We start from the raw sequence: 23,654 nt of genomic DNA on the forward strand, positions 1-23,654 counted from the left end.
CTCCTTGCACCAACACTTTGAAAATGCTACCAGGTAGAGCGGATGACAATGCTTACCCTGAGAAATATATCTTAAGTTTTTGATGCTGCAATGTGGTATTCAGATCAAGGTGGACTGCGTATGTGTGCAATTTTTTAAAATTGTACAATGGTTTGAGCAATGGTAGCTACAACAATATATTCCATCTCACATGCTATTCAAAATATGACCTTGATGCTCCTCTTATGGAGAGATGAGGTCTATGTGCCCTATCTTCCAATCTGGGTATGCTTGTAACTCCCTTGCTACAAACCAATAATGCAGTGAAATCGATGTTGCCTGACTTCGGAAACTTGGTCAGAAAAATTGAGAAACTGCTGCCTAATTCCCTGGAATGCTTGCACTGGAGCCCTGACCTACTCCGTTGTTAAGCAGTCTTACTGCCCTGAGGCCAACAAGCTGAGAGGGACTCCGGAGTCACCCATATAGACAGACTCTGTAGAGAAGCTCTGCAACTACTGAAGAGAGAAGGAGGGGCTAGCCTCTAGCTGCCCCAGGCCCCTGCGGTTCTGGCTCCACCTACTGTCTGATTGCCAGGGTTGAGACTCTGAGTCATAAATGCCCAACCAGGGGCTCCCCAAATTCCTGACTCATAGAAACCATCAGAGATAATAACATGATTGCTGCTATTTTATTTTATAAGATTTTATTTTATTATTTATTTATTTATTTTTAAGATTTTATTTATTTGAGAGAGAGAGAGAATGAGAGAGAGAGAGCACATGAGAGCGGGGAGGGTCAGAGGGAGAAGCAGACTCCCTGCCGAGCAGGGAGCCCGATGCGGGACTCAATCCAGGGACTCCAGGATCATGACCTGAGCCGAAGGCAGTCACTTAACCAACTGAGCCACCCAGGCGCCCTATAACATTTTATTTTTAATAAGCTCTACACCCAATGTGGGGCTCAAAATCACAACCTCGAAATCAAGAGTCAGATGCTTCTCACTGGCTGAGCCTGCCAGGCACCCCATTATGCTGCTATTTTACATCACTAAATTTTGGTTTGGATTAATTTGTTACACTGCAGTAGTAACCAGAATAATCCCTATAATAGGTGAGAAGGAGTTAAAGCAGTTTTTGTACCTCATTGTACCAATGAGGTTTCTTTAGTTATAAGAGAAACTGACTGGTCAACTGAAGCAACATTGATGAGTTAAATGTCCAAATTAAGAAGTTAGAAAAATCAGATTAAAAGTGAATGGAATAAGGGAGATCAAGATAAAGAGCAGAAATTTGTGAGGTAGAAAACAAAAATAATGAATCAATAAAGCCAAAAATCAAATCTTTGAAGAAGCTAATAGATACATCTCTAGTAGGACTGATTAAAGAACAAAAAGTGCAAATGAAATTAAGAATGAGAAACTAGAATTGATAGAGATTAAAGAGATCACAAGAGAATATGAATAATTTTGTTTCAATAAACTTGAAAACTTATACAACATGGACAGACTCCTGGAATGATAATTTATCATACTGACTTGGACAGAGGAAGAAAGACTATAATCTGTAATGACCAATATGGTTACTGTTAGTTACATGTGACTTTTGACACTTGAAACATGGCTAGTGTAACTGAGGGGCTAAATTTAAATTTTATCTAATTTTTAAAAAGATTTTATTTATTTATTTGAGAGAGAGAACGAGCGTAAGTGGGGTGGAGGAGCAGAGGGAGAGGGACAAGCAGACTCCATGCTGAGTGCGGAGCCCAACTCAGGGCTTGATCCCGCCACTCCAAGATCATGACCTGAGCTGAAATCATGAGTTGGCTGCTCAGCCAACTGAGCCACGCAGGTGCCTCATTTTTATGTAACATTTTTTTAAATTTATTATGTTATGTTAATCACCATACATTACATCATTAGTTTTTGAGGTAGTGTTCAATGATTCATTGTTTGCGTAGAACACTCAGTGCTCCATTCAGTATGTGCCCTCTTTAATACCCATCACCAGGCTAACCCATCCTCCCACCCCCTCCCCTCTAGAACCCTTAGTTTGTTTCTCAGAGTCCATAGCCTCTCATGGTTCATCTCCATTTTAAATAATTGAAATTTAAATTTAAAAACTGGAACAGTGTAAAAATATTTTTCTGTTAAACAAACTTGACTCTTTTGCTAGGACTTATTTCACTTTAACTATTGCATCTTGTAAGATATTATTATTGCATTATAGTGTGTGTTGGATATGTGTGTCATTTCTAGTATTGCACATAAACACATCACTGATCTTGTTGATATTTTTTCTATGCACAGATATATTGTATTTATTTGAATATTTTATGAAGACATAAAATGAGAATATGATTTACCTAATGATACATATGTATGTCATAATTGAATGTTTATTACTTAGTTATAATATTTAAAAAATTATTTATTAGGGGGGAGGGGAAGAGGGAGAGAGACACTCCAAGCAGACTCCATGCTGGAGCCTGACGTGGGACTCAATCCCAGGACCCAAGATCATGACCTGAGCTGAAATCAAGTTGGAGGCTTAACTAACTGTGCCACCCAGTCACCTCAATTAAATTATTTTTCTAGTTAAAAAATAAGTATAGACAAATTTTTGAATTTACAGTAAAGGCATACTTTGATGCAGATTTGAGTGATGATATAGGAGCTAGTACTTTGACTGGAGCAGTAAAGAAAAAAAGAGCCTGGAAGAAAGTACATCACAAATATCACGATGCCTGGCAATTTCAATTTGCTGTGACAGAGGAAACCCCCAAAGCCATTGACATATGATGATGCCGCTGCTCTGTGACATTTATGTTGTGTATTCTTGTGTTTTTAACATTTCTGTTTTCATTTTTAATAGGTAAATATGGATAAATATATCCGACAAAAAAGTCCTTTGTGGTCTTCAATCACTGTAAAAGTGTAAATCAAAATGTTCGAGAACTCCTGAACCAGGTCCTAGAGAAGACAAAGTGGAATGTTACTATGGTATTGGGAACTAGCAGTATTCATTAGAACATTTTAAAATGAGGAATGACTTTGGACACTTTTAACTGGCCTTAACTTAAAAAAAAAAATTCCATCTTCTTTCCCAATACCTCTCTTTCATCAAGGTCCTTATACTGCAGTACCTCACTTGATCTATTTTACTGGATCTTAGGACTAGAGGACTCTAATATTTAGGCTCTTCTCTTTTTTATCCACATATGGATTGACCTAGCCTGTGTTCAGTTTCCCAGGGCCCCTGGTGTTAGTGGGATATAAGGATTAATGAGGAAGCTTTCACAGGAAGTAATTTGCCTTTTTAAAAAAAGATTTTATTTTTTAAGCAATCTCTCCACCCAACATGGGGTTCGAACCTACAACCCTGCATGCTCCACCAACTGAGCCAGCCAGGTACCCCCTAATTTGCATTTCTTTAACAGATGACTTCCGAAGACACAGTCACTTCATTCAGCAGAGCTATTATTTTGGAAGTTGGAGTAGGCAGAAATCCACTATGAATAGTCTGAGAATCCCTACAGACAGCCATGGACTCTACAGGGTTAATACATAAGGTTCCTTGAAATGACAGCCGCAAAAGGCAATTTCCACTGCAGCTACAGCACTCTGGGGGCTGTCCAACTAGGATGCTGCTCAGCATCCTCCTCTGGCACTGATGAACCTAACGTTTTCAATGGCCAGTGGTGTGCTGGTGACTGAACTGGATTATAGTTTTATAGTCTCTGATAGTTATCCACAATGCCTCCCAGGTAAGAGGTGGCCTTTTGAAAACATGAGGCTCATGGACACAGATTTTATTTCATTTATTTAAATTTAAGATGCTTAAGGGACATTCCTTTGCAATGGTTTATTTTCAATTCCATTCTTCTCTTTTTCAAATTTAAATGGTACTATCCTCTTTTATCTTAAAATAGGTTTAATTTTTTAGAGCAGTTTACATCCACAGCAAAATTAAAGTATGGAGAGTTCCCCATACACATTCTGTCCCCATGAACACACACAGCCTCCCCCACTAGCAATATCCCACACCACTGGGGTACATTTGTTACCACCGATGAACCTATATGACACATCATAATTATCCAAAGTCTATAGTTTATATCAGTGTTTACTCTTGGTTGTACATTTGACATGTTTCCACCATCACAGTATCATACAGAACGGTTTTACTGCCCTAAAAAATCATCTGTTCTCTGCCTTTTCATCCCTCTGCCTCCCCAGCCCCTGGCAATCAATGATATTTTTACTCTCTTCATAGCTTTGCCTTTTCCAAATGTTATATAGTTGGAACCATACAGTATGTAGCATTTTCAGAGAGGTATCCTCTTTTATGATTTCTTTTCTTCCTTCTAGACTGCTCATACTGGCCTCAGAAACAGATGGTGGTTGATAAATAAAATGAAAAAGCAAGCTACTAAGTGTAGCCTGGGGAACTCTTGCATAGCATCACATAGAGTGATAAAGCCCTGAGGTAGGGAAAAAAAGAGAGCACTGTGGTTAGAGGATAGTGTTTAGAGGGTGGCAGGCAAGCCTTGGAAAAAGAATCAGGGCCTACAGCTTGTGCGGGGATTTGCAGGTCAGGCTAAAGCATTTGAGTTTCCTGAAAGTGCAATAGGAAGCTATTTGGAGGGTTTTGAGCACTGTAATCTGATCTCATTTACATTTAAAAAAATGACACTCTGAGAGGGAGAAATGACTGTAGGTGGATGCAAGGAACAGTCCCTCTCTCCAGTTAGGGAACTATTACAGTAGCCCAGGGAAAAGATGATAGTCATTTGGTCTAGAGTAACAGCAGTGCTGATGGAGAGGATAGAAATTGAAGACATACGAAGGGAGAATAGCTCAGCTTTGTTAATGGATGGAATAGGGTATAGAAGGCAGAGTGAGACACACACACAGAGGACAGAAGAAATGCAATTTGCTGGTTTAAGGAACTGGCAGATTTGCCAATATAGTAAAGACTGAGATGGGGAAGGAACAAGTGTGTATGTGAGTAATGGATTGGGGGGGGCAGAAGGAGTGTGGCACATGTAAAAATGTTTCACACATTACATTTCCCTCAACATTTTATACTGGACATGTTCAAAGAGCAAACTGGAAAATAATTTTATGAATACCCATTTATAAGATCTACAACTACCATCTTATACTTCTATCCATTTATCCATGCCATCAGCCCATCTTACTTTTGTAATACATTTCAACTGCAGACATCAATGCACTTCCCGCTGCATACCTCAGCATACATGTCATTTATTTCGTTTTTTCTTTTGATGTAAAATTTATATACAAGGTGAAATGCACAAATCTTAAGTGTGCATTCACTGAGTTTTGACACGTGCATACAACTGTCCACACCTTAAATTTAAGATGCTTAAGGGACATCAAGGGGGCATAATCAAAGGGGCTGCCGAGAGTGGGAATCCGGAGCTCAGAGAGGTCTCGGTTTGAAATGCAAGCCTCAGAACACGTCTATTTAAGCTACGCGATTGAATGAAATAACCCAAAGGGTGTAGAGTGAAGAGAAATGGGCTCTACCCTCAAAGAGTCCAGCGTTTAACGGTCTGTTGCGTGGGGGGGGTGCTGAGGAGAGCTGAACTTGTGGGGAGGTCAGGGGTTGGCCCCGCCGGGGGTCTCGAAAGGCCGGTCTGTTCGGCGCCTTCGGGGCGGTTCTTGGTAACCATCCGAGGTGACCTGAGGTGTCACGAGAAGTGGGGGGGATCAGGAGGGGGACATGGAGGGAAATCCCAGTCCGAGACGGGAGGTCGGCTTGGAGGGGAGGGAGGAAGGGAAAGAGAAAAGGGATTTGGGGAGGCGGGAACGAGGAAGGGGGGCAAGGGGACGTAGACAAGAAGCCAGAACCGAAGGGAAGGGGAGCGGCAGCGGCAGCGAGGGGGCGGAGTCGCCGCAGCGGCCGGCCGAGGGGCGGGCGGAGGGAGGGGGTGTGTGCGCGGGTCACATGGTCGCAGCTGCCCTCCCCGTCAGCCGCCCTCGCCGCCGCGGTGCGCTGGCTGCAGGAAGCCGCCGCGCCGCCGCTTTTGTTGTCGGGGACTCCGCGAGGAGCGCCGCTCGCCGGCCGCCGCCGCTTTCTCTCACTGCAGCCCGCTCTCTGGCCGCGGGGCCCGGGTTCCGGGCGCCTCGCCCGCCCTGCCTATGAGGGGGCCCCGCGACCACCGCCGCCTCCAGCCCGGGGCGGCGCGGCGCTGAGGCGGAGGCGGCGCTGCCACTTCTGCGGGAAGCGGGCAGCCTCGGTCCCCTCCCGGAGGGCACCATGGAGGTGAATGCGGGTAAGAGCCGGACTGCGGAGGGTGGGGGCACGGCGGAGGGGGCTCTCGGATCCCGTTGGGGCACTCCGTATGGCGGCGGCGGGGGGTGACCTCAGGACTGTGGGGTGGGCTGCTGCGCGGTGCGTATCGGCTCGGGCTCGGTTCCCGCGTTGCCCCCCGGGCCTCTCCACGGCCGCGCTCCCGGCTCCCTGCAACGCCGCAGCGCGGCCCGTGGCGCCGGCCCGGCCCCCCCCTCACATGGCCGGGCCGCGCGAGCCACGTGCGCACTGTGTTTACGTTCCGCGGCGCGCGGGCGCCGGTTGGCTGGGCGGGCGCGTGACGCGGCATTACATAATGGGCGCTGAGGCGGCGGCGGCGGGCGGGGACACGTGAGGCCGCTCGGCTCGGTGACCCACATTCCCTGGGGCCGCAGGGACACGTGGGGGCGGGTGCGCGCGCGCGCCGTCGCTCCCCGCCGCAGCCTCCCGGGAGGCCCCGCCCCTTTGGAACCCTCCGGGCTGTGACGTGGTCGCGATTCCCTCCTCCCCCGCGGGGTTGCACATTGCGGAGGAGGCTGCGCGTGCGCGTGCTGGACCCCGCGCCCGGGCGGTCCCGAAGCGGGTGCGGACGCCGCAGTGTACCGGCTGCCGCCTTACGGTCGGAGAGGTGACCTCGACGCGCAGAGTCAGGGCCAGGCCGACTGCATGGGCCGCAGACCTTGCGGATACTGAGGAAGAAGTGCGGGTTTCTTGGGGAAGACTCGGTGCTTCCCCAAAGCGAGACCCCTTGGAGGTCTGAGGAGCTTAGTTCCTGAGCAATGCCTGGTAGCTGGGACGGCACCTGCCCTTGTTATGATGCTGCTTCAGTATTTCCAGGAAAAATGGTCGCTCTAGGACGTGACCTATCTTACACACGGTCATAAAAAAGGCTCGAAAATCCCCTCGGGCTGGGAGCCTATAGGTCACACCCATAGCTAATCTTTCAGCTCACGTAGGGTCGGGATGACTCAGGTGATCCCAAGTGACCCCGAGACTTTATGAAAGACTGGTCATTGTTTATTTAAATTGATTTTTTTAAAAAAGATTTTATTTATTTATTTGACAGAGACAGCGAGAGAGGGAACACAAGCAGGGGGAGTGGGAGAGGGAGAAGCAGGCTTCCCGCGAAGCAGGGAGCGCGTCGTGGGTCTCGATCCCAGGACCCTGGGATCATGAGCTGAGCCGAAGGCAGACCTTTAACGACTGAGCCACCCAGGTGCCCCTAAATTGATTTTTTTAAAAACCCATTGGTTGCCGACCTTTCTTGAACCTGATCAACAGAATTTGGCTTTATCATTATTTTTCTAGTTACATTTCCTGTTACAGTGTCACAGAACAGTACTGTGCTCCCTTCTCTCCTTTTGCCTGCCCTCAATGATGGCCCTTACACCTGAGGCCAGTGAGGTTACAGAAGAATCTAGTTTGTGATGAGCTCTGGCTGTTATAGGCAGCTGATAAATTATTGAACACTACGTCTGAAACTAATGATGTACTATATGTTGGCTAATTGAATTTAAATTAAGAAAAAGAAGCCAGTTTATATTTTTTAAGTTATATGCACTTTTTAAAAAACGATACCTTGAAAATAAATGCGTTGTGAGTTTTCCACCAATGTAAAAATAAAGACATTTTCTGTGTTTTAATTAACCTCTGGGTCTCCTTAGCCTTTGAGGGTATTTTTAAAAATTGGGTAATCTGTCCTGGAATTAAATTTTTGCTTGATAAGAATGTAGAGATTATTAGGTTCAACCTTTTTCAACCTAGCTTTTAGCATGAATGAATTCTTCAGATTTGTAGCCTTGTAAGGTGGGCTAGCTCAGGAGGCTAGAAAATTTTTGTCTGGTTTGCACCTTCCTGGAACAGTATCACTGATTTTAATCTTGCCTTTTGGAGCTACAGATAATAAAACTTCCTTTGGATCACTGTTGAACATAACCACTCCAGTTCTTCCATTTTCAGTTCTCATTACTTGGTCCTTGCTCAGTGTTGTTTTGATCATCATCCTTGTTGCCCTTTAGGCTGTAGCACCCAGAGGTGAACAGGCTCCTGTGGAAATGATTGGACAGTTACCAAGTTCCAAGTTTCGGATTCTGATGCAAATGAATTCTCTGGCAGGCTGAGCTTTGTGGCTTATTGGCTTTGCTGACTCATAGTAACCTTGCAGTCAACTAGGACCTTTACATGTGAACTATTTTGAAGCTAGGTTTTACCCATTAATGGGTGCAGATAATTGACCTGAAGTGTAGGAATTTGCAATTATTTTTCTTAAGTTTTATCTTGTTCCTTTTGGCTCCATTGTCAACCTGTCTCAAGTTGTTATCCAGTACATTAACAACTTCTGCCATATATCTGTTAGAGGGAGCATTGGGAAACATTCCCTTCAATTTTCCTCAAATTGCAAATGTTGTCTAGGGTGGGGCCAAATTCAGTGCTGTGTGACTCACCTCTGACCCATCCGTTTGATTGATACTGTTATTAGTACCATGGTGAATACACATTCAACCAGTGACCATTTCATCTAACTTTTATGACATAATTGTGTCTTTACCTTATCCATGACTAATGCAGATATGAAATAGTGAAGTGGCAGAAATTGACTGTATATGTTTCTGTCACAGATTTTGGGTGAATATACCAGGTTCCTTAAAGTAAATGATAACTCACTGCACAAACTTCATAACATGGCTGTAATTCACATTTTTAAAAATTTTGAAGACATTCCCACATAGTTCATTCTTGTTTTTATAAACTTGTATTTCTTCTAACTTGGAAAAAAAAAAGTCAGAGAGCAGTAACGGTAAATAAGTCAGTTGGAGAGAGAAACAGCAAGATCATGGAAAGACTTAGAAGTGAAGTAGCAATTTGCTTGACTAGTCAAAGGAGTTAAGATATTCAGAAGGTGGTGTGGAAATAACCTCCAGGGAAACCACTGGGTCCATTTGACACACTCAAAATTAAAGGAACAAAGAAAGGATAGGGAGGGTTAGTTTTGTTTGAACTCTTTAGTATGATGGTAAAATAATATTCACCAGTATCTGTGGAGTACTTACTATGTGCCAGGCCCTTTACATGTGTCACTACTTTGACACCACACTTTTAATTCTATGAAGGCAGGTATTGTTACCATTTGAAGATAAAGAGCTAAGTAGATTGAAGTTAATTAACTTAATCCAGGCAGGTGGTGGAGCCAGATTTTGAATCCACAAAGTCCACTTGGGGAGCACAAGCTACTATGCTGTATTAGGTCTAAGCCCACATGACATTTGATAGTATATGCACATCTTGGTGGTCTTGTCTTCTTGGGGGTAAAGGAAATAACTGTGCAGATCCACTTGATTTGTAGTGGTGTAGGGTTGTAGCTGATGGAAAAGGGGCGGGTGTTAGTAAAGCCTCCTAATCTCCTCATTCCTTTCTTTCAATCTTGTTGCTAGTCATACTGTTTTTTCCCCCCAGACACTAGGTTACATTTGTGTCTTCCTCCTCCCTCCCTTCCCCCAGTAATTTACATGGAGAGCAGAAACACTATTTAACAAAGTAAGACCAGATTTGTTTTGTCATCCCATTTTTTTATTTGTTTTCTTAAATCTCTTACATGGTGTATCATTTAGTAATTTGCATGTTCTTCAAGACCCACTTATTGTCACCTTAGCTGTGTTTGCCCCTTTTGATCTTTGCCCTCCTGAGTCCTCTTGTGTGATCCTTAGCAGTTCACAGTAAATTTGTATGAAACAGTGCTTGCATTGCACTGGAATGAATGGTTAAGACAGCTGTCCTCAGTTGGTCTACAAGGCTTTTTAGGGAAGGGACCATGTTGTTCTATGGAGCCCTGATGCTCAGGACACAGTTGGAAGGTTAGTGCTTCAATTGGATCTATTATACCATCCTGTGAGTAGAAATTATTAGTAACCTACTTTTAAAATGAGAAAACTAAAGCTTCCAGGTGGTAAGTATGTTTTGTTCTAAGTCATAAGGCACAGTCATGAGTTGAACTGAAGCATTCTTTCCAGGATGGTGGGTAGTGGGAGTGAGAAGGTTTTGGTGATGGGCAAGCCTAGAATTGGGGTAAGAAAACCCCAATATATGGCGAGCAGTAAGTGTTTCCCAGCAGTATAAAATTAGATACTGACTTCTGGCTTGTCTGAAGTTGACCACTGGGTAAGCCCTAGCCTGGGAACCTGGCCCAGCTCCAGGGATTTTTTTCCAACTAAAAATAGAGAAGACTGCTTCAGCTAATTTTAGCTTGAGGCATCTAAGAAGTACATTCTGCCTGTTTCTGGAAGTGTTGGGACTTGCTGTTTTGGGGATTTTACCTTTCTTGCTTTATCATCAAAAACCATGTATGTAAAAAGCACTTTAAGAATCCCCTTTTATGAACACCATTTCAGTCTTGTAATAACTCTAGCAGATATTCCCATTTTACAGAAGGTGACTCAGTTTTAGAGAGATTGAAAGTGGTTTGCTTGCCCAGGTCTTTGCAGTAAGAGATAATAGTTTATACTATGGCCTTCACCTTCAACCCTGGCCCTGCCACTTAGTAACAGTGTTTATATTAAACCTCTCCAAGCTCTGAGTTCCTCCTGTGAAAAATGGGATAACGGAGGTAAATACTTGTGAGGTCAAAATGTGATAGGAAGTTGTGTCACTTTATTCTTGGTATTTAGTAGGTACTTGAGGACTTGTAGTTTTCACTTCCCTTTCTTCAAGGGGTTGAGGAACTATTAGATGTACTCCTTAACTTTCTAGGAAATTAAAATGTGACCGTTTGGGTTACTAATCATCAGGTCAGTAGATTGGTGTCTGGTAGCAAGAGTGGATGCTAAGACAACTAAATCAGTGTTGAAGGTCTTGCTAGGAGAATGTAGCTGCTTCTAGATGGGTCATCTTTGATACCACGGTGCCTGGCACAAATGCTTGTTGAAAAGGATTGTTAAACTCCCTAAAGATAGGAATTGATATTAACTGGATTGATAGTAGCTTAGTGATTTTTCTTAGGTTTGATTTTGGAGGTTTTGAAAAGAAGGTGTATTTTGGGTAGTTAATAACAATACCTTCCATTGCTCAGTCAGTGTTTTAAAACAGTTATTAAGCCATTGGGATAGCTCTGATTTCTGCAAGCTTATTTCTAAGGTGAGGTAGCCAGACTACCTTGTGAACGTAAATGGCTCTCTCAAATGCTGGCCCTAAGAAAGTCTTACTTTAAGGAAAACCATCACTTTCTCATCTTTTACTATCTTGAGATGTAAGAGAATTTACCACCTAAAGTGGTAGTACTTTAGTAAGATAAATAGCTGTGAGATGTTCCTTTGGGAGTTTATTAAAGACTAAGAATAATATTTTCCTTTGCATTCTATTCTGAGTGTATAGACACGTGAAAAAAGTAGTTTGCTAACACCTGGAATTTCTAATGTGAACTTCAGATCTCTAAAATTTTATGAAAACAGATGGCACAGTGGTTTTTACCCAGTTACATGACATTTGCTAGCCTTCCAAGTTAAAATTGTTTCCTCTCTGGATTCACAGTATATTAAGGGTATTCAGGCAGTTAGTCAATGAAAACATCAACTTTTACAAACTATGAACCAATTTGTGCTTTAATTCAGTGATTGTAGCTATTCTTTTGTGCAAAGAATTGCCTGGGGAACTTGTTAAAAATTAAAAATGGTCATTCCTGAGGGGCCTTCTCTAGTCTGGGCAGGACCTTGGAAATACGTATTTTGAAAAAGTACCAGGTGGTTCTCATGATACATATTTTACATAATTTTTCTGGGTGATGAGAATAAACTCACACTTAGGAAGTTTTTCCTCCTTGTGTTTGGAGTTTTAGGGGCTTTCAAAACCAGTAGATGAAATTTCTGTTATCAAAATTACCCTTGGTCACTGGGGTGAATATCTGCCTTGGGCTCAGGTCATGATCCCAGGGTCCTGGGATTGAGCCCCGCATCGGGCTCCCTGCTCGGCAGGGAGTCTGCTTCTCCCTCTGATCCTCCTCCCCGCTCACGCTCTCTCTCACTCTCTCTCTTTCTCTCTCAAATAAATAATTAAAATCTTAAAAAAATTACCCTTGGTCGCATTTTCTTCCATTGAACACAGATAAAGATATTGGCTTGTGACAGTCCCAGTTTTTTTTTTTTAAAGATTTTATTTATTTATTAGAGAGAGAGAATGAGAGATAGCATGAGAGGCAAGAGGTTCAGAGGGAGAAGCAGACTCCCTGCTCAGCAGGGAGCCCGATGTGGGACTCGATCCCGGGACTCCAGGATCGTGACCTGAGCCGAAGGCAGTCGATTAACCAACTGAGCCACCCAGGCGCCCAATGACAGTCCCAGTTTTACTGTGTAACTATTTTATTGTGAATCAGTATCACCAAAAGGTTGATTAAAGTTTCTGATTCAGTAGATCTGGAGTGGGGCCTGAGAACTTAGGTTTCTAATAGATTTGCAGGTGATGCTGAAACTCTTGATCTAGGGACCACACTTTGAGAATGACTGGTTTATAGGTGGGGAACACACTGCAGATCTAATATTAATCATAAAGCTCTGACTTCACTCTGGGAAGATGATAAGCACATGGCAAGAGAACATTTGGGAAGTGGGTTAGTCTAGAAAGACCAGAGTCACACCTCCAACTTCAAGACGGATTGCAGGCATATGTTTAATGAATGGAAAAGTGGATGGAATTCTCCACATTATTTATATTTTTGTCTTTAAAATTCAAGTACATTTAGTTGCATTTATGCATATTAAATTTGTGTATGATGAACACTGTTGTATTTTTCTTGGCATGGTAGGTGCTGTTTTAACTTCTTCTGGGTTTTGACCAAAATCTCTAAGAGTTACGGTTTTACTTTACTTCTCAGGAACTTCCCATCCTGGTTATGTATAATTGGTACTTAAATACATGTCTGGAATCTTATTTCAACAAAACAGACTAAAAGTGACCTAAAATTCTTCTGTCCAATTTTTTCTTCTCTGTAAGTGGAAGTGTCTTTTTGTTCTTTGGAATTGTTTTGGCCTCAGCATTTTGCTGTGTGTGTGTGTGTTGACTTATAAAGTATGGCTTTTATCTAAAAAAGAGATTGGGGAATCATTTTTCATTAGCAGAGAAGTTTATTTCAGAGTGAATGCTTAAATTGCAGTTGTTACTTAGGGAACGTGCAGAACTTTCCAGTAATTACTCTGTATAGCTACCCAGATTGTTGTCAGAAATGCCCTGTTTTGCTTGTGACTTTCTAGTAATGTTTTAGGATACCTGGGATCTGTCCATATTATCAAATGTGCGCTTCACAAAGGCAGAGAAGTAGGTCTTAAAAATATTTATGGTAGGCTTATTACTTGTAAAGCATGTATAGAAAATTGAGAGACACTGTGCACTTAGGTGCTTATAGGCTAGTTGAGAAAGAGATGGAAACAGGTAAACAGTAGATTTAAATAAGAACTCAGGACAGTGATAGAAGAGAGATAATTTTACCGTTGTGTCTGATGCACATTGAAAAAGCCCATGAATGTTTGTTGGTGATAGAGGGAAGAGGGAAAGAAACCAACAGTAGATCTTGGCAGAAAAGATGAGAATTAGTTGTTTGGCCTGGGATTTGGAATAATATATTTGGCTATGAGATTACTCTTGCAGCGTTTTATGTCTTTGACGGAAGATGTTTGAAATTATACTCTTAAGAATAATTTTAAATACTGTTTATTAGGGGCGCCTGAGTGGTTCAGTCGTTGGGCGTTTGCCTTCGGCTCAGGTCATGATCCCGGGGTCCTGGGATCGAGGCCTGTGTCCGGCTCCCTGCTTCGTGGGAAGCCTGCTTCTCCCTCTTCCACTCCCCCTGCTTGTGTTTCCTCTCTCGCTGTCTCTCTGTCAAATAAATAAAATCTTAAAAAAAAAAATACTGTTTCTTAACCTGGGAGGTTTACAGTCTCTAAGAGGCCAAGACCAGTTTTCACCAGGGTTGTGGAGGTTATATTGGTGCGATTGTGAGTAGTGTTTTGAGAGTAGCTCTATGGAGAGAGAATTAGTGTCAGCCTTAATGTTATATAGCATGCGTTCTTTCAGCTTCTTTTAACATTTACTGTAAATAGCAAGTCAGAAGAACAGGTGGTGAGTCTGGATTCCTTAAGAGCTGTTTACAGATAAAGTGTGTCTGCAAGTCCAGTGGCAGAAGCAGGTGGGGAAGGGGGAGCGTGGAACCGGTGATTAGTGGATAGTCATAGACGTTTTCAGGGATCTTTTAGGAAATATTCTGGGAGCAATAGCTACCAAAGTTCACTATTTTGACATAAATTATCTGGAGTTCCAAATGTTATATCTGTTCTTGGTTAACCTGTGTTTTAGCCAAGTGCTGGGGGAGGCAAATGAACTCATTGTTTGTAGGATTGTGTCACTATAATGAGGGAGGCAAAGAGAGGACCAGAAGCAGACTTCTTCATGACAAAAAGTTTGTTTACTCTAAGCTAGGTAGTCAGGAAGGTTTTTCATTCCTTTTAGGAAAAAAAAACCTAGAAAATGAAAAGCTTTAGGTTTGGATCTTTGTGTGCTCAGAATAATTAAGCCAGTGAGACCTTCTTATTTTTTGAATTAGTGGAAATGATTTGTGCTTCGAACTTTGTGGAAGCAGGAAGAATAGTGGGGAAATAAGGAAGTTAGTTACTTTCTCCTTTTAAGGGTGAGTGGATATTTAGTCAGCAACCTGTTTCTAAAGTTAATGACTTTACTATTCAGATTTGGAAAAATAGAAAACATATATTGTCATGTATCTAATTATCTGAATTCTCCCCTCTTTTCTAGGAGGTGTGATTGCCTATATCAGTTCTTCCAGCTCAGCCTCCAGCCCTGCCTCTTGTCACAGTGAAGGTTCTGAGAACAGTTTCCAGTCCTCCTCCTCCTCTGTTCCATCTTCTCCAAATAGCTCAAATTCTGATAACAACGGTAATCCCAAAAATGGTGATCTCTCCAACATTGATGGCATCCTGAAGAATGATCGAATAGATTGTTCTGTGAAAACAAGCAAATCGAGTGCACCTGGGATGACAAAGAGTCATAGTGGAGTGACAAGTAAGTTACTTTAGTTTTCAAAGGTTGGTGCCATTAATTGCGGGTGGGGTTTATTTTATCATTTTTCATTTGGGTGTCATTTCACCCCCCTTTGGGTAATCATAGTTTAGTAGTTAGGTAAGAAATCAGTGATGATTTTGAAAGTTACAGCCTAGGGGTTGTCATAATTGGTTCTTGCCATGGAGCAAGATTCGTGATATGCACTCTGCCTGGCCATGTTTCCTTTAGGGTATCCCCTTTTACCACATTTTCACAGTTGCCTTTCTTCTGGACTCTTGATACTGAATCTGGTTTCTAAAACAGAGTACTTGTTATGGGAAGGGGTTTGCTTTCATGAAGTTGGAGCTAGGAACATTTGGGATTAGCAAATAAAGCAGCATTGGGATAACTAAATGAGTGGTGGAATTTGGACCCCTGAGTGAGTGTGGAGGTAAAATTGGTTGATACAGGGGGAATGGTGCCTGTAGGTCAATTGAACTGAGTATCTATCATACAGCAGTCTGTGGAGACATCTGTTCACACCTCTGTTGATTGACTCTTTTATCTGACTTCTTAATTCTTACTAAGGAGAATTGTTTTTAGTTCTGGTTGCATCTATATGGTGTAAAGTAACTCTAGATTTATAGAATTTCAGTGTATGTTTAAAATCATCAGGCTCTCAAGATATTTTTGGCAGTCCCATAAACTGTGTTTAAAAGAAAACTAAGATATCCTTGGATTTGTTAATTTGGTGTAAAGAATTTTCTTTCCCATTGTAAAAGTAAATATGAAATATGTATCTTTTCAAAGTACTTACAAGTTGAATAAAATAAGTTGGAATCAGTTGGAAAGAAAACAGTTGAAGTTTTTCTTCCAGCTTTATACTTTTGTGTCTGTTTGTGTCTTAGAATTTAGTGGCATGGTTCTACTGTGTAAAGTCTGTGGGGATGTGGCATCAGGATTCCACTATGGAGTTCATGCTTGTGAAGGCTGTAAGGTAAGCTACTGATTCTGGGGTTAAAGAAATTGGAGTTAGCCTTTCCAATTTCCACAATTGATAACCTGGGAGGATGAGAGAAGTCAGCAGCTACTCTTAAAGTTTTAAGCATTTTATGTAGTATATAAATGTAACTTGTTTTGAAAAATATATTTTTATTTTTTAAAGATTTTATTTATTTGACAGAGAGACACAGCGAGAGAGGGAACACAAGCAGGGGGAGAGGGAGAGGGAGAAGCAGGCCTACTGCCGAGTAGGGAGCCTGATGCAGGGCTCAATCCCAGGACCCTGGGATCATGACCTGAGCCGAAGGCAGACGCTTAATTGAGCCACCCAGGTGCCTCGAAAAATACATTTTTAATTCAGTGAAAATATTTCTTTTTTTTCTTTAAGATTTTGATCAGAATAAATTTGCTATCTCACTCAAACTTAATTATGGTATGAAACCAAGTGCACAGATGCTTATTCATTAATGCATCAGGCACTATTCCAGGTGGTGGGGAAATAGCAGGGAGCAAAACAGACAAGGCACTGCTGCCTTGCTGGAACTTAGTTTAAACCAAACTTTGAATAGGTCTCCTTCAGATATGTTGACATTCTGATATGTCAGATATTAGGAGTTGGGAATAATTCCTACATACTTGTAAAAATGTGGTATCTTCAGAAGTAGTGCCAAGTGACTTAAAGAATCTTAAATATAAATTGAATGCTTGGGAAACCTTATTTTATTTTTAAGGTTTGTTGAATATTTCTTGGTTAGAGGGTCAGCTAATTCCAAGTGAGATAGTCTATACCTCCTACTTATATCCAGGGAATCTCTCTTTTTTAAAAATCTGACACAACTATTTCTCCTGAGTATCAAAAATTAATATGGCCAAGACATTTGCTCTTGCTGTTTTCTGACTGAAAGCCAGGAGCAGGAATCCAGCTTGGCAAGATATGATGGGTGAGCAAGATAAAGAATATACATGATGGAAGAAGAAATATTTTTTAGGGTAGCTCTGAATAAATTGTGAGTTTTGTAGCTCTTAATGGCTGGGTCACTTCACAAGACTAGTCAGTATTTAATATAGAAGTAGCACTTTTCCACTGTATAAAAAATTCTGTAAGTACTGTTTTACTCATTCTTTTTTTTTCTTTTAAATAAGAATGTGAAATAATTGTAGAGCAGGCATCATTCTCAGTTTATTGATAAGGAAACAAAAGCACAAGCAAATGAGCCTAATTGTGTATCCTTGATAAATACACATAATTGTTCTATACCCTCTTAGAGATATGTCTAGTTCATACATTTTTGTGTTCAAGTATAATATTGTAGTAATAAAATTTAAAAATATTGTATTGCAAAATTACACAGATTCTTGAAATGTGTGGTTAGTTATAATATTCAAGGAAACTGCAATTTAAAATTTTGGTAATTGTGCCTTGACTTTTCTGTTCTTCCTGAGACCATGAAGCTGGAGCTCTTTAAAGACCCATCACAGAGCACATGCTTAAATTGTATAGTAAAGGCAGTTATTTGTAGCCATCTAGCTGGGAACTGTCTTTCCTTGGATCACTAGCTGCTCTGCGGGTGTGTGGTGTCACATGTACCTGTTGCTGACAAAGTAGCCAGGAATATCTGACACATGTGAGTAGACCTTGCTGGTGTCAGCCGGTAATGATGCAGGAAAGACAAGCTCTTCTAATGGAGTCCTTGGTGCTAGTGAGGGAATGATACCTGTGGAACACATTTCTCTGTCAGCTCTTTAAAAATCAGTCATTCATATTTCAAGAGTTTTGGGATTTGTATGTGATTAAAGTTTGGGCTGGAAAGTGTGGCTGCAGGCAGGGGCAGGTAACAGGGTAAAGTGTGGTAGAGGGGTGCTTGGCAAGCTCCAAGATTCTCCAAAGGGAGGAAGGGGAAGAAGAGTTGTTTGGCTGGTAGGCAGAGGTGCTTACTAACAACAGTTAGAACCCAGTTAAATTCTTTGTGTCAGTATTATATCCCTGTGTTCTAAGCCAAAATTATTTACCAGGTAGCTAGTAAAATACTTGATAGTCAGTTGTGGAGGGAGTGCTTACAAGGATTTCATCTTGATGTTTTTAAATGGCTGAGTACATTTTCCTTTGTTCTTAGGGTTTCTTTCGGAGAAGCATTCAGCAAAACATTCAGTACAAGAAGTGCCTGAAGAATGAAAACTGTTCTATAATGAGAATGAATAGAAACAGATGTCAGCAGTGTCGCTTCAAAAAGTGTCTGTCTGTTGGAATGTCAAGAGATGGTATGTTCCTACTTTAATGAGCACTCTTCTTAAAACATACGGAGCTAGGCTTTTATTCCTCAGCATAAACCAGACCTATAGGCCAGTTACCAGTGGCCTTGTGCTTAGAGTGAAGCAGATTTTAGAAAACACATTTTGATGCCTTATAAGATGCCAGATTCATTAAAGTTAAATTTTAGTGTTATCACCCTGGAAAAACAGCTTTTGGCTCTTTTTTGGGGCTTCTTGTAAACCCCCCCCCCGCTTTTTTAGTATACAATTTGAATACTTTTTTTCCTAAAACAAGAATTCATTTCCCTTCCCTTCCCTCCCCTCCCTTCCCTCCCCTTTCTCTCCCCTCCCCTCCCTTCCCCTCCCTTTCGCTCTCTTTTTTTGAGGGGGGAGGAGTAAAGGGGGCCGGGAGAGAGAGAATCTTAAGCAGGCTCCATGCCCAGTGCGGAGCCCAATGCAGAGCTCGATCCCACGACCCCCAGATCACAACCTGAGCCAAAATCAAGAGTTGGAGGCTTAACCTACTGAATCACCCAGGTGCCCCTCTTTTTTTTTTTTTTCCCCCCATATAGGAATCCTTGGCTCTTTCTCCTTGATTTCTCAACGTTTCTGAGGAACCCTTTCTCCTATGTGAATTATCTCTGTGACTTTCTTAGCTCTGAGACGATAATGTGCCTTTAGGGCACAGGTTCTGAATATGTTGAAAGGAGATACAAAATTGAAAGAAACAGTAGGGTCTGGAGTGGAGGTGGTTGCTAAATTCTGGCATGATCCATTCCCATAAAAAATAAAAGTTAATTTGCGGGACTGTTAGTATTTTCTGTGGATGACATCACTGGAAAATTTGACTCTTCTATCATGCTTACGGAAATCACTTTTGGATAGTCTCATTTAGTTCTAAGTAACATAACAGAAGAGTATGAGGTTTTCAGAGGGATTAGTTTAGTAGGATTAATTAAGAGTTGCTAAGAATGAACCTGATACTTATCTAGGGAAGCGTCACTTAAGCAGTCCCTTAAGTTACTCTAATATGGTACACAAATACTATTGTAATAGAGCTTCTTGAGTAATGGATTTCAGCGGTTGATGTTTTAGATTTCATTTGCCTGAAAATTTTTTTTATATTACTAGAAATTCTGATCCAAAGTTGGTGGATATTGTGATTTCCTCAAAAGAACAAAAATGGCAGTCATTTGTGAAGGAGGGAGTAGAGATGAAACAGGATAATAAAATTGTCCATGATAGCAATAATATCAGAGGCTACAATTAGATTAGGAAGGCATTCTTGCTGGGTGGGTATATTGGATTTTTTAAAAAAATTTTTTTTATTGTTATGTTAATCACCATACATTACATCATTAGTTTTTGATGTAGTGTTCCATGATTCATTGTTTGTGCATAACACCCAGTGCTCCACGCAGAATGTGCCCTCTTTAATACCCATCACCAGGCTAACCCATCCTCCCACCCTCCTCCCGGTATATTGGATTTTTATGATCCCTGTATAAATATTAGACTAGAAAGCTTTTCTTTTCTGTCCCTCGGGGATAGGAATGTTGGAGACAGAACACATTCTAAAACTTGGCCTCTAAAATAATGGAGGATGAATGATTTAATTTTTGTTTCATTGATTTTAATTAAAATCCAGCAAATTTTTAATAACTGCATTTCTATTGACTGTGTGTTTTTTAATTAAAAATTTTTTTAAAAAGATTTTCTTTTTTAAGAAGCTGGAAAAAGAGCAAATCATTTAATAGTTGGGTCTTGAGAATAGGGTTACAAAAATGAATTGACAAAGGTTAGATGTTCAGGGAGTGCTTGTACCTACTAGGTTCCATTAACATTAATGGCTGTGGGTAGCTGAATCCCATGTGCCTTCTTAAGAACCCAGCCTTCAGCCTTGTTAATAGGTGCTGTGTAGTAATGCTGATCTGTTTCACACTGTGATTTTTATTAGTTAATTTCAAATTTTTAAAACTTTGCTTCTAAAATACCTAAATTTTTCTCCTTTTCACTTCTTATGTACATCAAAAATACAACCAGCAAATTTAGAATAATTTGGGCCAGAGACATACAGATATTTTTTATTTGTATCACTAGAGGCCATAGCTAACAGATAATTTGGTGCTATTCATTTGTATAAACAGGTCTTATTTAGAATATAGATGTTAAAATACCTTTTTCTTCAATAGCTGTTCGGTTTGGTCGCATTCCTAAGCGTGAAAAACAGAGGATGCTAATTGAAATGCAGAGTGCGATGAAGACCATGATGAACAGCCAGTTCAGTGGTCATTTGCAGAATGACCCATTAGAACATCATGAACAGACAGCCTTACCAGCCCAGGAACAGCTGCGACCCAAGCCCCAGCTGGAACAAGAAAACATCAAAAGCTCTTCTCCCTCTTCTGATTTTGCAAAGGATGAAGTGATTGGCATGGTGACCAGGGCGCACAAGGATACCTTTATGTATAATCAAGAGCAGCGAGAAAACTCAGCAGAGACCATGCAGCCTCAGAGAGAACGGATTCCCAAGAGCATGGAGCAATATAATTTAAATCATGACCATTGTGGCAGTGGGCTTAGTGGCCATTTTCCATGTAGTGAGAGCCAGCAGCACCTCAATGGACAGTACAAAGGGAGGAACATAATGCATTACCCAAATGGGCATGCCATTTGTATTGCAAATGGACATTGTATGAACTTCTCCAATGCTTATACTCAACGAGTATGTGATAGAGTTTCGATAGATGGATTTTCTCAGAATGAGAACAAGAATAGTTACCTGTGCAACACTGGAGGGAGAATGCATCTGGTATAGTGAAATCAATTTTTTTGCCCAACTTGCATCAAGGAAAGCTTTTGAAGGTTTTCTTTTATTTGGGGGCAGTATACCAAATTCAGGGGCAGGGGTGGTGTCAAAACTTGAGACTTAACAGAATCAGTTTTGTGCAATATTTTTGGTTAAATACTTCTAATAACATCATTTGTTGATTGACCTAATTGACACAGAACTAGGTAAAAGCATATGATTTGGTTGATATTATGATTGGGATTAGGATTTTATATAAAATATGGATCATGTAGAATTGGTCCTTTAATTCTTAGAAATCCCTTTCAAAATTTAAGCATTCTGATTAATTACTATCTTACTAGCTGTGGGATTTTCTCAAAGGACTGATCATTTAGTTTGCCACAGTTAGTAATCCTTTGATTTCTTTGGAAAGTGTTTTCTTTAACTATTATAATGTAAAAAGGTCTTTGAATATAGAACATGGATAGATGTTTTACTGTTTGAGAATTTAGGACTATTTTAATTTAATATGCTAGTTTCTAAGGATTTTCTCAGACTTCATCTTATGAGATGAGTTAATGTTATTCAAGTTTTTTTTTTTTTTATCAAATACAACAGTCTACATGAAAGTACAGTGTTTATGTTCAGCCAAAATTTCATCAGAAACAGCAGTACTACACCATTTCCAGTATAAACCATGAGGTCCTTTGATAGTGCTTGGTATTTTCTACAGTCAGGTAATTAAAGTCTTCTTTTTTCATTTTCAAAATAGCTGACTCTACCCCAATTCTTTTGTTTATTTTTTTTTGTCACTTGCAAGGATTTGATTCCATGGGTCTGAAAGGTGACCTTATTTATATTTATTAGACTTGGTGGCTGCCTTAAAGAGGGAAAAAAAATCTAAGCATTTAGGTTCTAATTTTGTGGTATTCTTCATGGTTATAGAATCATCCCATTCCTGGATCTCCTATGGATTTAGTGAAAATTTAAAGGCGATTTTATTAATAGAATATACAGTGAATGTTCATAATCTTTTTAGTGTTCTTATACCTTCTTTGGCTTCCTGGTTTTTCCTCACCAGTCCTTATGTAAAAGGTGCCCCTTGTATCTCCCATCATTGTTTCCTAGTTAAACAAGTGGAGGCCAGTAGTCACACCACTGTTAATGAAATAAATGGTTAATGACCTTTTTAAAAAAGTGAGGCATCTCACTATCCTCCTTTGAAATTATAATACTGTAATCGTGCCATTTGGAAAAAAGTGAGTTTTGAAATATTAACTAAATATTGAGTTCTAGGCCTGCGACTTCTAGCTGTATTTAGATAAACTTCTTAGAATCTCATTTCCTTATCTAAGAAATAATAACTATAATATCTGCCACAACTAATGAATATAGGATTGACAATGAAGTATGTATGAATTTGAAAATCTTAAAACCAGCATAAGGTGGCAGCAGTGTTGAAAACAACAAAACAAAACTTGTAAACCCGTGCAACAGGTTTTTGAAATAGCTTAGCCTACCTCTTTTATGATGCCTTAATTGCTGTTCAGACTAGGTTGCCATGAGGCTTTCTAACATAAGGCAAGTAGCAAGAAGAGAAGGTGTTACTATTAGTAGATTTTACCTGTGTCTGAGAGTTATTTTTACATTGGGGTTTCCAATGATCGAGATGCCACTTTTGAAGTTTCTTTACCATCTCTCACAATTTAAGAGTTTTTCTGTTTTGTGCATGTTAGGTTTGTCCAATGAGTAAGTCTCCATATGTGGATCCTCATAAATCTGGGCATGAAATCTGGGAAGAATTTTCAATGAGCTTCACCCCAGCAGTGAAAGAAGTGGTGGAATTTGCAAAACGTATTCCTGGATTCAGAGATCTCTCTCAGCATGACCAGGTCAACCTTTTGAAGGCTGGGACTTTTGAGGTAGGTTTTATTTATCTAGAATATCGATGCAGGGTGTGTGTAGTATTTTATTTTCATGTACCATTTCATTCTTTTCTAAAGAAGTATTTATAGTCCAGAGGCTGAAATTACCAACAAAAGAATAACCATCTCAGAATCTTGGGAAGAAATGAGATAAATCCAGAGATTCTTAGGACTTGAAATACAACTGCTCTCTGTTCTCAGCATACAGACTTCCTCCAGGTTCTAGTATTATTTTCAGGTGAGGACCGCAGGCAGAGTCTGAAAGCCTAGCCTGGTGTTTCAGTACAGAGTACAAAGGGTAAATAGAACGTAGTTTTTCTCTTTAAGGAGATTGTAGAATATTTCGGGGTTATGTGA

The 23,654-nt window shown here is 40.7% G+C and overlaps 1 protein-coding gene across 1 annotated transcript in view; it reads left to right on the forward strand.

Annotated features, from left to right (window-relative positions):
* The first annotated feature begins 6,014 nt into the window (after positions 1 to 6,014).
* NR1D2 (nuclear receptor subfamily 1 group D member 2) overlaps positions 6,015 to 23,654 on the forward strand; it is a 29,043-nt gene continuing 11,403 nt past the window's right edge. The window contains exons 1-6 of the mRNA XM_028099215.2: positions 6,015 to 6,282; positions 15,084 to 15,350; positions 16,238 to 16,326; positions 18,446 to 18,590; positions 20,774 to 21,393; positions 23,109 to 23,294. Coding sequence (XP_027955016.1) covers positions 6,267 to 6,282; positions 15,084 to 15,350; positions 16,238 to 16,326; positions 18,446 to 18,590; positions 20,774 to 21,393; positions 23,109 to 23,294 — 1,323 coding nt within the window. The 5' untranslated portion in view covers positions 6,015 to 6,266. The remainder of the gene's footprint in view (positions 6,283 to 15,083; positions 15,351 to 16,237; positions 16,327 to 18,445; positions 18,591 to 20,773; positions 21,394 to 23,108; positions 23,295 to 23,654) is intronic.

Source organism: Eumetopias jubatus, unplaced genomic scaffold (assembly GCF_037043125.1).
Source record: "Eumetopias jubatus isolate StellerSeaLion01/CBP00866 unplaced genomic scaffold, mEumJub1_p1.0 scaffold_1, whole genome shotgun sequence".
Taxonomy (NCBI): Eukaryota; Metazoa; Chordata; class Mammalia; order Carnivora; family Otariidae; genus Eumetopias; species Eumetopias jubatus.